Source organism: Eleutherodactylus coqui, chromosome 1 (assembly GCF_035609145.1).
Source record: "Eleutherodactylus coqui strain aEleCoq1 chromosome 1, aEleCoq1.hap1, whole genome shotgun sequence".
In the NCBI taxonomy this organism is placed as follows: domain Eukaryota; kingdom Metazoa; phylum Chordata; class Amphibia; order Anura; family Eleutherodactylidae; genus Eleutherodactylus; species Eleutherodactylus coqui.
The window spans coordinates 488,917,253-488,931,788 of NC_089837.1; the positions used below are offsets into that span (position 1 = coordinate 488,917,253).

The following is a 14,536-nucleotide window of genomic DNA, read 5'->3' on the forward strand; positions in this document are numbered from 1 at the left end:
CCATCTAACAGACTAAATCAATAAAATAACCGGTGGCTAAACTATGAAACATGAGACCTAATGTCTTCCACATGCAGATAAGTCACATTAGATTTAAGTCAGAGAAGACATCCAAAAAATACAACAACATTCAATATTTCAAGGGCTTTTGCATTTTAATAATCAATGGCCAATGAATTTTCTACAACGTAGGAATTGCTGACCTTAGTTGGGCATTCGAAAAGCTCGTCTTGTATGTAAGCTCCAATGCCAGCTTCTCTTTGTTCACATTTCTGTTTTTCTGTTCCATTATGGAATAGAAGAACAAACATAAAACAGCCGTCGGATCTGTCAAAGTGATGGAGCCCAGTGTGCCTGACAGAACCCATTGACTCTAATGGCTTCTGTCGGGTTCCATCCAAGGGTTTTGTCATTATACCAGAAAGAACAGCACAGCATTATGGAAATTCAAAACGGAATCCCTGGATGAAACAAGCTGATTGAAATATGAACGAAGCCTAAGGACAGCTTCAACCACAGTGCAAGATCGCAACCAATGCCAGGATCATCTATGGCAGGAGTAGGTATCACAGGGCCCTTTTACATATCCCAATGCTTGCCCATTGCCAATTGGGAATTAGCATGTCAACCAGTGCTGCTGGTTACATGGGAAGATGATCACAAGTACAGTGTGGTGGCAAATGATTGTTACTACAACCCTTGGCCTCCATTTAGATTATATTTATTGGCAGCATATTCTTCTATTCACACGAGGGGATGTGCTGCCAACAAGTGAGTATTTGTATGCATGCATAAAAGATCCATTCAGCCAACGGACAACCATTTCTTGTTGGCTGATCACTGGCATATTCAGAGAGGCCGATGTTCGGGCTAGCAAACATTTTGGCGAACATTCATGCCCAACTATTGGCCTTCGTAGAAGAGTCCTCAGACCCTGAGATGGGAACATCTGGGCTAAGAACTCTAGGAGTATAGCTGTGACAGCGCTCTTTTGTAATTAGCGGTGTAGAGTTGGACGTGTTTCTTTCATTCTCTTATCGTTTGTAAAGTACTTATGTTGCTTCAGTACTAAGTATATTTATATAAACTTGTTTTTACCTAGTATTTGATGCATATTTTATTTTTATGTGATGTATACATACTGTATCTGGTTTGTGCTTTGAAACATTTCCTGAGGTCATAGGTAGCCTGCTGATGCCACTACACTGTAGAGAGTGCACCAGATGGTCTACAGTCATGCCGTTCCACATGGTTTACAATGTGCCCAAAGATACTGAAAATGAAGCCAAAAATTGAACATTTACTTTTTGCTAAACTCATGATAGAAACAGATATTATCACTCATTTTCTCCCTTTCTTAGGGAATCTCCTATCATTCGCCATCAGTGACAGATTCCACACTCACCGCGGAGGCTCTTGATCAGACTATTGCTATGTTTGACACTGTTGAAGAGGTACTTAAGCACTTCAATCCGGACACGTGGAAAGAGGACCTGGAGAATCTTTACACCGATTCATCTCAATTTCGTGGCAGAACATTTCAAGAAAGAAAATCTAAAGGTGAAAGAGAATTCTTAAATATGATAGAATAAAATGACCGAGTGATGAGAATACTTGAGGACACTTGAGCAGCTTTGTGATGGGGTTGTGTTTATATACAGCAGCCAGTCGGAGGAGGCAGAGCTGCATGGTGAGGGGAAAATAGTAGCTCCCCAAAAATGGTGGGACAGATAGCAGGTGTGTCTTCCTGAACCAAGAGGTGTGTCAGAGACTTCCACAGACACTGTAGCTAAACTGAAGTTACAGCCCTGTACTAATGGAGTTGAGTTAACAGGATGTTAAGAAGCAAGATCTGAGAATATATATAGCTGGTAAACAACAGCTATAGGTATAAGACCTATAGTACATACCATTTTTAAAATAGGTTTAAATCCCAACCCAAACATATATGGTACATCCACAGGGTATGCCATAAGTGTCTAATAGATGTAGATCCCACCTCTTGGCCCTGCACCTTCGTGGAGAACAGCAGTGATATAGACTGCCATTACCAGAGATCCACATAAAGGATCCAAAGTACGCTCTCCGCTCACTTTACCATGTGATAGACCAGAGGCGTAACTTAAAGCTCCTGGGCCCCAATGCAAAATGTGTAGCAGGGCCTCTAATTATAATGTTTTATTCATAGTACTGGACTCCCTATATGGAGAAGAGAGGCCTTATGGGCCCCCTAAGGCTCCTGGGCACGGGTGCAACCGCATCCCCTGCACCCTCTATAGTTACGCCCATGTGATAGACTACTAGTGGCATCATGGGCTTCCATTTTTATTCCTTGCCACTACAATTTGGATTTCCATTAAAATTAAGTCTCGCATATGTACAAATAGCACTATAGTGTGTGGCAGAGGTGTAACATGAAGTTCCTGGGCCCCGATGCAAAATCTGTAACAGGTTCCATTACCTACCATGTACCATTTATAATACTTGTGTTTTCTCATGTGGCACAGGGGCCTTTGGATCTTCTCAGGCACTGGGGCCTAGGTACGACTGCTGCCTTTTCTCCTATAGTTATATTCCTGGTTATTGGGCAGTTGAGAAGTGTTTGAAGAAAACGGGCAGCTTGTTAGAAGTCTGAATGGGGCCTTGAACATATACCTTTTTGTTGGCAATGGTTAATGCCAAGCACTGTGAGCACCAAAGATGTCCTCAGAGATATTGTAAATATAGACTCCTTCAAACCCACTATAGTCAATACCACCATTGGCTCTTATCCTGGTGAACACACTAACGTTATAATGGTGACCTGAAGTGACTCTGAATGAAATATTAAAATGGTAGTATTTCGCTTTAAAAGGGACTGCCTGCCTTGGGACCTCAAGAGATTGACTGTAATCTATGAGAGAACCTCACAGCAAGTATTAAATTCTCCTGCAGTGCCGCCACAGGAGAACTGAAGTATTACACATTTTCTATGTAATCCATGAACTTCCTGGATCCTCCAGATCAAGAGATTTACATTGCAGCCAAAAGATGAGGGTCTTGAAAAGTAGACCCTTCCCCAATTAACTTCTAGACCCCCTAATAGGCTATTTAAGAATATGCTTTGCAAATCAAACAATGTCTTTAAGTTAAGCATGTAAAAACAGATCAGAAGATTTATCTGGTGACTGTTCCAAACTATTAAATAATACTGAGCAGTGACTTGGCATTTTTCTCAATTTTTACATGCAATTGGGCATGGCACCCGGCACATTGTTCAGCGTTTGGTAATTATATAGGAGAATAAACAATTACAATATTTTAATAGAGATTCAAAGGGGCTTCAATAATTTGATCATTAGCAAAGCAGAAAACGTGTAGAGAAAAATAGCAGGTGGTAAAAGTTTACATCTAAGGTAACTGTTAAGTGAGTCACAGGAGTCAAGCAACTGCTGTCATTTTAAAGCTGGAATCGATTATAATTGTGCTATAAGTATAGATGTATCGATCAGATAATCTAGGATGAGGACTTTTGATTGCCGCACTTACAGAAGGTTAGATAGTTGTCTGGATTCTTGGACGTACCTGATATTTATGGTAGCATTGAGTGGGCAGACTTCATTCTAGGAGATCATTGATGCTTGCAATGAGACTGGGTGGTAATAAGTCATAGTATTGGCAAACAGATTGATACATCATACTTATGAAAGACTTAAAACCTTGAGGAAAGAAAAGTAAAACTGAATCAGATTGATTCAGTCTTTTGGAGCTAAAACCCAATTGTATAGTTGCATAACATATTCTTTAGCACCTGACAAAAAGAGGATAAAGGATAAAGAGATATGAGTTATACAAATAGATAGATATAAGATAGACAGCAGGGGTGTAACTATAGAGGATGCAGGGGATGCAGTTGCCCCCAGGCCCAGGAGCCTTGGGGGGCCCATAAGGCCTCTCTTCTCCATATAGGAAACCCAGTACTATGAATAAAGCATTATAGTTGGGGCCCTGTTCCAGGTTTTGCATTGGGGCCCAGGAGCTTCAAGTTACGCCTCTGATAGACAGATATGAGATTGATAGATATTTCATATCATCTATCTAGATATTTAACTCATATTTATCTATCTAGATAATCTGTTGGCTTATGGTTCGTCATTCAGTTTGTGCAGGTATAAAAATCGAATTACGATTGGCCCGTGTAAACAGGCAGTTATTCCTTTATGTACGACTGCCTGTTTACTGTGAATGGAAATGGATGGCTAGATACGATCTCTGGACCGCTCTTCCTCCATTCACTGAACGATTATCGCTCCTGTGTGAAAGCGGAGATCAATGGGATGACTGACAGAAGCTTAAGTGGCTAACAGTCATCCTGCAAAAATGAGAGGGTGCTGAGGATATGGCTTGAGGAAGGCTCCGAGAGGGAGATGAATTATCAGTTTGGCACTGATAGGTTAATATAAGACGTTATTTTTTTCCTTCTCATATATCTAGAGTGCTGCCTCTTTTCCATTTTTACAATTCCTAAGGGGTTCCGCCTTTGGGACTGCTAGCTAACATGAGAATGGGGGCTTGGTGGTTCTTACTGTGTCAAGCAAAATAACTGGCTTCGAGGAAGAGGTGAAAATATTTGCTCAGCTCTTTCCATAACTTTTAGAGCCATTAAAGAGATTGTCCCTTCCCTAGCTATTGATGACCTATTCACATAATGGTTCATCGATAGCAGATCTGTAAGGGTTTGCCACCCAGAACCCCGAGGGATCAGCTATTTCCCCAAGCTGGTGTCTTTGTGTACTAAACTATTTTGTTGCAGGAATCAGATAGCTCCATACATTGGGCAGTGGCTAGAGTTGGTATTGCAGGATGAGTCCTACTGAAGTGAATGCCATACCAATCCAGGCCACTGTGAGTGGTAGGATAGCGCTGAGGACCGGGGGAGAATCTCCAATATCCTCAATCAATCCACCTCGGTCGAGAGCCGCGTGTGAAGAAAAAGATGAGACCCTCCCATCAAAAATAGGGGTAAAAATAATGAATAAATAAAATAACTGCGCTCAGACATGAAGTCAAGGAGAAAAGAGATGAACCCACCCGGCAGATGGGAGGGAGATCGGCAAATGCCGGAAGAACTCTCTTTCCTCTGAATATCCAGGAAGACCTTGTATGTTAAATCACATAGGATCCGCGTCCAGAGTGTAGATTCAAAAGGTTCCGTTTTATTGTTAATAGAAGAACAATGTGGATTTAAAAGGTGGATGCACAGGCCACTGTGCAATGTACGGAGCTATCTGCTTCCTGCAGCAAACCAGTATAGGAAGAAATTGACCCAGAGGAATCCTGAGGATCCAAGGTGGTGGTCTGCTACTGATGACCTATCACGAGGATAGGTTTTTCAAGCTAGAAGAGGGACAACCCCTTTAACAGTGAGAAGAATTCTCCTATTAAAGTACTGCAACAGCCTCAGATCATCAGCCCTTCTTCTGGAAGTTTACAGCTTACACTATGAAGTTAGAACATTGCTTGTCTGTACTGACCAGGATTTAGTTTTACAGGTTGACCCACTTCAGTACTCAATGGTTTCATTCAGTAAGCTTAGGTGGCCAACTGGGTTGAGCAGGGAGCACATAGACAATCTGACATGTTGGCCAGGTAGCATCTTTTGACAGTGCCACCATGAAAGGCAGTCTACTGCTGATGTTTATCTACAGAGAATGTTTTCTGTTTGGATTTACGTATTTCGTAGCCACAGACATCACTGCAAAGGTATCTATATCTATCACCTAACTCTTGCCATAAGATAGGGAAATTAGATTTGGGGGTCAGAAACTAATATGAATAAGTTCATTCTGTACAGAGCACTGGCAAATATGCTATATAGACACAAGCGCAGAACATGACCAGTACCTGTATTAGCCTCAATATACACAGAAACAGCAGATCACATCATTAAGTAAACACGCCGAGGGTCGGGCATCTAAACGATGACTCAAGTGGAACTGGCCTCAGACTGGCAAAGTACTAGCATGTTGCTGGTAGGGGTTTTCCATTACTCATAAGGCATAACAGAGTGGCTGTTGCAAGAAGCTGATGCCAAATGGCATAATGCCTCCATTGCTAATACAAATGACATAAATATGAAGAGCTGAAAGCCATTTAATGTTAATTTATGACATGAGATTCATGTAATGTGTTTTTTTTTTAAATTGCAAAACTCTGCCGAGCTCATGAATGTGTATTCATTTACTATTCTAAATGTGTTTTTTGCAGTGAATCTGGACAAGCTAAATGATGATGTCAAGAGATACAGTTGCACTCCGAGGAACTTCACAGTAAATCTTCGGGAAGAGCTGAAGATTACTAATGCCGTTTTTTTTCCACGGTGCCTACTTGTTAAGCGATGCGGAGGAAGCTGTGGCTGTGGTAGTCCATATTCCAAATCTTGTATATGCACATCTGGAAAAAGCGTGAGAAAATATCATGAGGTAATCAGATTCTGTAGATTAATGTATAGAACCATGTAAAAATATTAGAAGTATAACTACACATTCCATCTTTTATATTATTTCATGGCCTTAAGTGCCCCATAGGAGAGGTGGGGAATTCTCCTTCAAAGGAAGTGTTCAAACAAAGGCTGGACAGACATCTGTCTGGGATGATATAGTGATCCTGCACTGGGCAGGGGGTTGGACCAGATGACCCTGGAGGTCCCTTCCAACTCCAATACCATTCTATGATTCTATGATCTGTCTACACCGCCAGCTAGAAAAATGTTGTGGCTGGTGGTAAATATTTTTGTCATACACTCCATAGGGAGAGATTGGCCACTAGGGTCAAGTTCAATGGTCATGCCTGGTTGTTAAAGGGGTAGTCTGGGGAAAAAATTAAACTCAAATGTTCTTCATACTGTATAAAGACATAAAAAAGAAATAAAAAAGTATTAGTACACCCGCCCCCCCCCCCACAACTTCCGTTCTGATGGTGCCCCGCTGCACTCTTCTTCCTACTCCAGTGATGACATTCTGTCACAGAAACATGTGGCCACTGTAGTCAATTATTGGCTGATCCAGTGGTTACACAGCCCTGTGATGAGAAGTCATCGCTGGAGCTGGAAGAAGACTACAATAGGGGAACCATGAGAACGCAAGCTATGGGGGATTGGGTGAGAGTATGACTTTTTTTATGTTTTGATACAGTGCAGAGCATATTTCAATTTACCTTTTTCTCCCCAGACTATCCCTTTAATCATGAACTGGACAGAAGGTACTAATGACGGGTAACTGAGAGTTTAGGTGCATAAATTGGGAGCTGTTTCCATTTTCTGGTGTCTTAGTTTCCAGTTATTAGGGATTGTAAATAACTGGAAAACGCCATATGACTTAGGGCTCGTTCATATCTGTGTCAAAATTCCATCATAAAACAGGAAACAGGACAAATTAGTGCTATTTGCAGTGTTATTTTATTCTGTAAAATGCCGGATAGAAACCGAATGAACCCCATTATAGTCAATGGAATCCGTTCAGTGCCATTCAGTTTCGTCATTTGATGGATACATTTGGCCAGTGGGTTCCATTTTCCTGCTCCCATAATGGAACCTATAGCTCTAGTGGGAACTAGCCCATAGCAAGTCATGTTACTGGAGAGGGAGCCCCCCAAAAATATTTTGCCTGGTAGCCTGCCAAAAATTTGAACCAGCCCTGACACACATAGCTGTGGTGCATCTGAAATTAGCTGCATAGTTCTTGCTTTCATACAACTACATTGGGAGTCAGCAATGAAGTTAGGATTAACTTGACCTTTATATCAACTCTAAATTAATAGGCAGACTCATTGGGGCACAAGTGATAATACAAGTGAGTAAAAAAGGTTGCTGTCGTTGACATATATTAGAGGCCAGGTAGGATGTTCCGAAACTGTCGTAGGTCATACTGTTAATTTAATGGCATTGACTACATTTTCTACGTAAATTCAGGCCTATGCTATATCCAGAAAAGTCCAAAAAGGACAACATCCCTCCGCACATTTGGACATACCATTACATCCTAATTGCCATCTTCTGGCTCTGTCCATTTCATTAACAACCTGGCTTCTGTTGTTATAATATGGCTTAGAAAACCCACCAATCCCAACAACTCTTAGCTGTTTGACAGATGGAGTGCACCCCAATATCAGCCCATCATGGAAAGTGATAAGAAGACACACCGGAGAATCAGTGCAACCCTCCAAAAAAATCATCATGGAGACAAGAAATAAACCAAACTTCTCTTTATTTAATACATGACTCCATGACAATTGGTCTGTGGAGGCTTGTTCTGATTCTCCAGTATGTCTTCTTATCACTTTCCACAATTGCAATTTCCAAACACCATTCTAGTGTGGCATTGCCCTGGATGGCAACACTCTCTATGCTTTCAAAAATACCAAAGTTCCACATCCCTGACCACACCCTGATGCCAGTCCTAGGAACCTGCATGCCGGGTTGTTCCACCCACCTTTTATTCTCTCAATGTCAGTCCATTGACACCCTTGTGACTCCTAATAAGGATCTTATGTGTCAAAGCATTGTAATTGATGTGACATGCTCATAGCTTCAAGTTTCCAAATGTGGTAAGAAAAGTCTTAAAGTTTAATACAAAAAAATCACCCAATAAAAAATAAACCCATTTGTATCAATAATAATTATCCCGTTGCGTAAAAATAGTACATCAGGAAAAATACATTAAAAAAAATTCAAGAACTGTGGGTGGATTACTGTAGCTGTTTTTCTGCCCTTTCCTCCTGCAAAACAATCAATAAAGTTAATAAAGTTGCATGTACCCCAAAAGGGTACATCTGAAAATTGCAACTTGTCCTACAAAACCCCAAGTGTTAGCTACATTGGCAGGAGAGAATAACATGGAATACAGTCATAAAAAAACATCACTGTGCCGGAAGGGGGTACACATAGTACATCAATAGCCATAACAGGCTAGAATGAAATAAAGAACCTATGTTATATGTCTGTAGGAGGATCTGTAGAGCATTCAAGATGATCAGCTTCCTTTACGAAGAGTTTGTGGAACATCAGATACACGCACCAACCCTGAGGCTCCAGACTTCTAGTATGATTGCATTTTTTTGACCAGGGCTGGCGTGAGCTTCATTATCACCATGAAAACACAATATATCACCCAATTCACGCTTCATCGAACACAAAAGAACTGACCAACCGTTTCATTTCAATATAAAAAAAAAAGTTCAAGTATCACCCAGAATACAGGGAGACAATAGTGATAAATGGAAGAACAGCAACCTATAGGATTGTCCCATTTTTGGACTTGGTGAAATATGTCCTTAAAGGGGTTGTCCCGCGAAAGCAAGTGGGGTTATACACTTCTGTATGGCCATATTAATGCACTTTGTAATATACATTGTGCATTAATTATGAGCCATACAGAAGTTATCAGAAGTTTTTCACTTACCTGCTCCGTTGCTAGCGTCCTCGTTTCCATGGAGCCGTCTAATTTTCAGCGTCTAATCGCCGGATTAGACGCGCTTGCGCAGTCCCGGTCTTCTTCTTTTCTCAATGGGGCCGCTCGTGCCGGAGATCAGCTCCGTGTAGCTCCGCCCCGTCACGTGCCGATTCCAGCCAATCAGGAGGCTGGAATCGGCAATGGACCGCACAGAAGCCCTGCGGTCCACCGAGGGAGAAGATCCCGGCGGCCATCTTCAACCGGTAAGTAAGAAGTCACCGGAGCGCGGGGATTAAGGTAAGCGCTGTGCGGTTTTTTTTTTAAGTCCCTGCATCGGGGTTGTCTCGCGCCGAACAGGGGGGCTGTTGAATAAAAAAAAAAACCCGTTTCGGCGCGGGACAACCCCTTTAAATGTAATCACGTCTGCCTTAAAAATCATCTAAATTATCAAAACAAAAAATTCTTGCAACACACTTCTTGTGCTCCTTCAACTACGAAGATAGCGAGTGCTTAAGGGGCCGTTCCATGTGTACCATAGTAGCATCTAGTTTAAGTCATTAAAAGAGATGATTGAGCATACTCGATAAGGCAAAATACTCTATTGAGTAGTGCCTTATTCGAGTACCTGCCCGCTCGTCTCTAAAGATTCGTGTGCCGGCAGCGGGCGGGGAGCGGCGGGGGAGAGCGAGGAGGAACACGGGGCAGTTCTCTCTCTCACTCTCTCCCCCCCGCGCTCCCTCCTGCTCACTGCCGCAACTCACCTGTCACCCGCGCCGGCAGCTGAATCTTTAGACACGAGCGGGCAGGTACTCGAATAAGGCACTAGTCGCTCGAGTAGTTTGCCTTATCGAGTATGCTCGCTCACCTCTAGTCATTAAGGCTTATTTTTAGAGAGTGTAATGTTATCCATTGAAGACAAGGATCGCAACTTAACAGAAGTAATGCGATTTTAATCACGTTGCAAGCACAATATCAGGCTGAGTTTCTCAGCCCAATATCGCGCTTGCCCGTGTGAAAGTAGCCTAATTCAGATACTGGCAAACTGCATATTCTAACTGGCTTTTGATTAAGATTTTCTAAACATAAGCCAATGGAAGTCTTAAGAGATGATATTTAGATGAATACTCCCGTCATCATTTATTGTAATAACATTTTCTGCAATTTTTGTAAAAAAAAAAAATTAACATATAAAACTCAAGCATATATATATATATGCTTGTATGTTTGTACTATATGACTACTGGCTTGAAGAAGGTGTCTTAGAGCACAGAAACGCGTTGCCCCTGTACCGCCCACCACAACTAGGAATAAAGGTTTAAATGTTCTTACGTTGATGCGGCTGGGTCGTGACTTTGTGACATAAAGGAGTCGACACTTCTAGGAGGGAGATTTCTGCTACCATACCCCCTCCTCTCGAGTAAGTGCCGTCTTTCTTTGTTTTTTTTTTATCTTGCGACATTCATGGTTGAAAACTTTCAGTTCAAGAGCGCAGATCTCTTTTTATTGATAGTTTCTTTCTGTATTTTCTTTTTGGGGGAGATTCTCTGTTTAGAGAAACCCCCAAATTATTTCTGCAGCTCTCCCTGTTACTGGAGGATAAGAACTGTCCAGCAAAACAACCAACTGGCGACCTTTAAGGCGCTCTCTGAACGCTGTTTGTACATTGGGATTTAAGCATGACTACAGGTCATAGTCACCATAATCCTAATCAATCAAAAACAGAAAGGTAGCTAAATTACACCAGGTGTTGCGGGAAAAGGGGGAAGAGGGAACAATTAAGTTAAAGGGGTTGTCCCGCGCCGAAACGGGTTTTTTTTTTTTTCAACAGCCCCCCCGTTCAGCGCGAGACAACCCCGATGCAGGGGTTAAACAAGAACACCGGACAGTGCTTACCTGAATCCCCGCGCTCCGGTGACTTCTTACTTACCTGCTGAAGATGGCCGCTGGGATCTTCTCCCTCGGTGGACCGCAGGGCTTCTGTGCGGTCCATTGCCGATTCCAGCCTCCTGATTGGCTGGAATCGGCACGTGACGGGGCGGAGCTACAAGGAGCCGCTCTCCGGCACGAGCGGCCCCATTCAGAAAAGAAGAAGACCCGGACTGCGCAAGCACGTCTAATCTGGCGATTAGACGCTGAAAATTAGACGGCTCCATGGAGACGAGGACGCCAGCAACGGAACAGGTAAGTGAATAACTTCTGATAACTTCTGTATGGCTCATAATTAATGCACAATGTACATTACAAAGTGCATTAATATGGCCATACAGAAGTGTATAGACCCACTTTGTTTCGCGGGACAACCTCTTTAATAACGATCTGTTTTACAGCAAACACAGGTAACATGATGGACTGTGAGGAGGTCGTGGATGCATTCTGTGACCCCTGCCATGGGCACCAAGTGAGCTTTTCTCCTATTTTTTCACATTTTGCAAACCATTTTTCAGAATTAATTGGAGAAAATTTGGTCAAATCCGTAGAACATGAGCATCATACACTGAATGGCCATCAATTCGTCATGGCATAGATTCCATTAAGTTTTGAAATCGTTTTGCAGGAATATTGGCCCAGGCAAACAGGAAGATTCTTGTTGTGCAAATTAGGTGGGCATACTCTGAACAGCTGACAGGAAGGGTTGATTGATCCATACTGCCTATGCCAAAATCTGACCCTCCCAACAGCATGGTGCAATAGAAAATTGAATTCATCTGACCAGAGATGTTTTTCCACTGCCCAGTGGTACAATTGTTATGGCCAACTGGAGTCATTTTTATGCTTCTCTTAGCTATAACACTAGAACTAGTTGTCTGCTGTTATAGCCCATCCATGCAAATGAATGACATTTGGACATGCTAGTCAGAGTTCCCTTCATTCATTGTATCCAACTTTAGTTTGTTTGACTATGAACCACCTGTTCGTCAGAACGATTCTTGATATCCTCCGCCTGACCCTTTTCGTTGATGAGTTGTTTACATCCACAGAATTCCCTTTCGCTAGATGTTTCCCCTTGATCATACCATTCTCAGAATACTTTCCACACCACTGCTTAAGAAAACCCCAAAAAGTTGGCAGTTTTTGAAACCCTTGCCCCAGCTACTCTAGCACCAGTGACCAGGCCTTGTTGGAAGTCACTCATATTGCTGGATTCTGCCATTCTAATGTGGATTCACACTGAAATGGATGCAGAAAAAGCTTGTCACTTGATTATATGCTGCACTCCTGGTTCACAGTGATACTTTTCAAACAGGGAAGCTCCAATTGCGAAAGAGTCGGAGTCGCTAATGAAGTGCCATTCAATATATATTTATAGCAGAGGAAAGAATCTGTGCTTGTCCTATAGGATCTGGAAAGCTTGTACTATAGCAATGGGTAAATAGCAGGGAGCTACTCAACAGTTGTAAACTGGTTATTTCATAACACTATGTATCTCATAGCAAAACAGAGACAATAATGGCCAAAATGTGGATAGGGAGAAGCAACTCTCTTCCACTGGCTTGATAAAAATCCAGGTATAACGCGTTTCAGTGCTCAGGGGTGCCTTTTTCAAGTATCTACAGGTGCTGAGTGGGTAAATCCCTTTAATTAGGGATTCCTGTTTCGGCGCCAGGTGAGTCAACACCTCCCAAAGGCGTTTTTTTACATCTATACTTTAAAGATCCATTTGGTGCTTTCCCTCATATTTCTATACTCTGTATAATTAGCACATACTGATACTAGGATGCACTAATTTTTCAAACCAGCCTTAGGGCCCTTTTACAGGGAGCAATTATTGTTCAGTTTCTCGCTGGATCTTGGGAATATGAATGGTAAACGTATCAGCGACTGAATAACAGTTAGCTTATTGTTTGGCATTTAGTTTCTGCAGGCATAAAAATCAAATAACGATCGGCCCATGTAAACAGGCAATCATTCATCTATGAACAACTGCCTGTTTACTGCAAATGGAGGCGGGTGGCCGGAAGAGATCTCTGACCCGCTCAGCCTCCATTCACTGAGCGATGATCACTCCTGTGTGAAAACACAGGAACGATTCACTTGGATGACTATCGGGAGATCCTACACCCAACCATCGTGTCATGTAAGAGGCCCCTTAAAATGGTTGGTGCCAGGGGTGTAACTATAGAGGATGCAGAGGATGCGGTTGCACCCAGGCCCAGGAGCCTTAGGGGGCCCATAAGGCCTCTCCTCTCCATATAGGGAGCCCAGTACTATGAATAAAGCATTATAGTTGGGGGCCCTGTTACAGGTTTTGCATTGGGGCCCAGAAGCTTCAAGTTATGTCTCTAGTTAGTGCCCTGTGTAGATCTATATGCCTAGCCCCTTCATCGTATAGAAACAAAATAATACAGTCGTTCAGTGTCAAATAATAGTGCCCAAACTTGGAAATATAGCTGCATTTCCATAGGCCCTGGCATGAAGTGTGGAATTAAGAATGCAAGAATCGGGTGACCACACTATCAGGGTAAGTGCTGCCCCCTTTAGTATTGACAAGTCCCACACACCTAAGGCCATCTCTGATTCACTTATTGGTCATTTAAGAGTACAAAAAAGTACTACAAAAAAGAGTAGTACTTACTTTCTTGTCTTGGAAGGCAATTGTATTTTTATGTGTCTTTTTGTGTGTGTTTGTGGGGATTATATTAAAATTGTCAACTAGATGACATTTACGAGCTGTTTTTGGGTCTTTATAACAAAATCTAACTAGGAAATCTTGCAAACGTTGTAATATTGGCAGATCAGCTGGAGGACATAATACCACACTCAGTACATTTTGTAATTTAATGATGTGGTTGTGTTGTAAGCTGATCAAAAAAATGTGAGGCTGAAGTTTCTGTAATAATTAGAATTCTAAATTCCCAGATATTGGACCAAGTCTAAAAATGAAAAATAAATAACTGAGACAGATGATGCAACGTTCAAAAAGAAAAGGATGCGAAATGGAAACAATTTAAAGAGAATGTCTCTTGTTCTTACTGTGTCTTTTATAAGTTTTTGCCTCAAAAGAGGCACAGTGTCTTATTTTTGTGGAGTGTCTTATAATACTTACCTAGCAGCTGACATTCAGATCCCTCGTGATGGAAACAAACCCATAGTCAAAGGTGGAAGAAGCC

General features: G+C 42.0%; 1 protein-coding gene across 2 annotated transcripts in view; it reads left to right on the forward strand.

The window, feature by feature from the left end:
• Positions 1-14,536, forward strand: part of PDGFD (platelet derived growth factor D) — a 192,744-nt gene that overhangs the window by 159,196 nt on the left and 19,012 nt on the right. For both annotated transcript variants that reach the window (XM_066586335.1, XM_066586327.1), the window contains 2 exons: positions 1,362-1,560; positions 6,247-6,461. In XM_066586335.1, the coding sequence (XP_066442432.1) occupies positions 1,362-1,560; positions 6,247-6,461 (414 nt within the window). The remainder of the gene's footprint in view (positions 1-1,361; positions 1,561-6,246; positions 6,462-14,536) is intronic.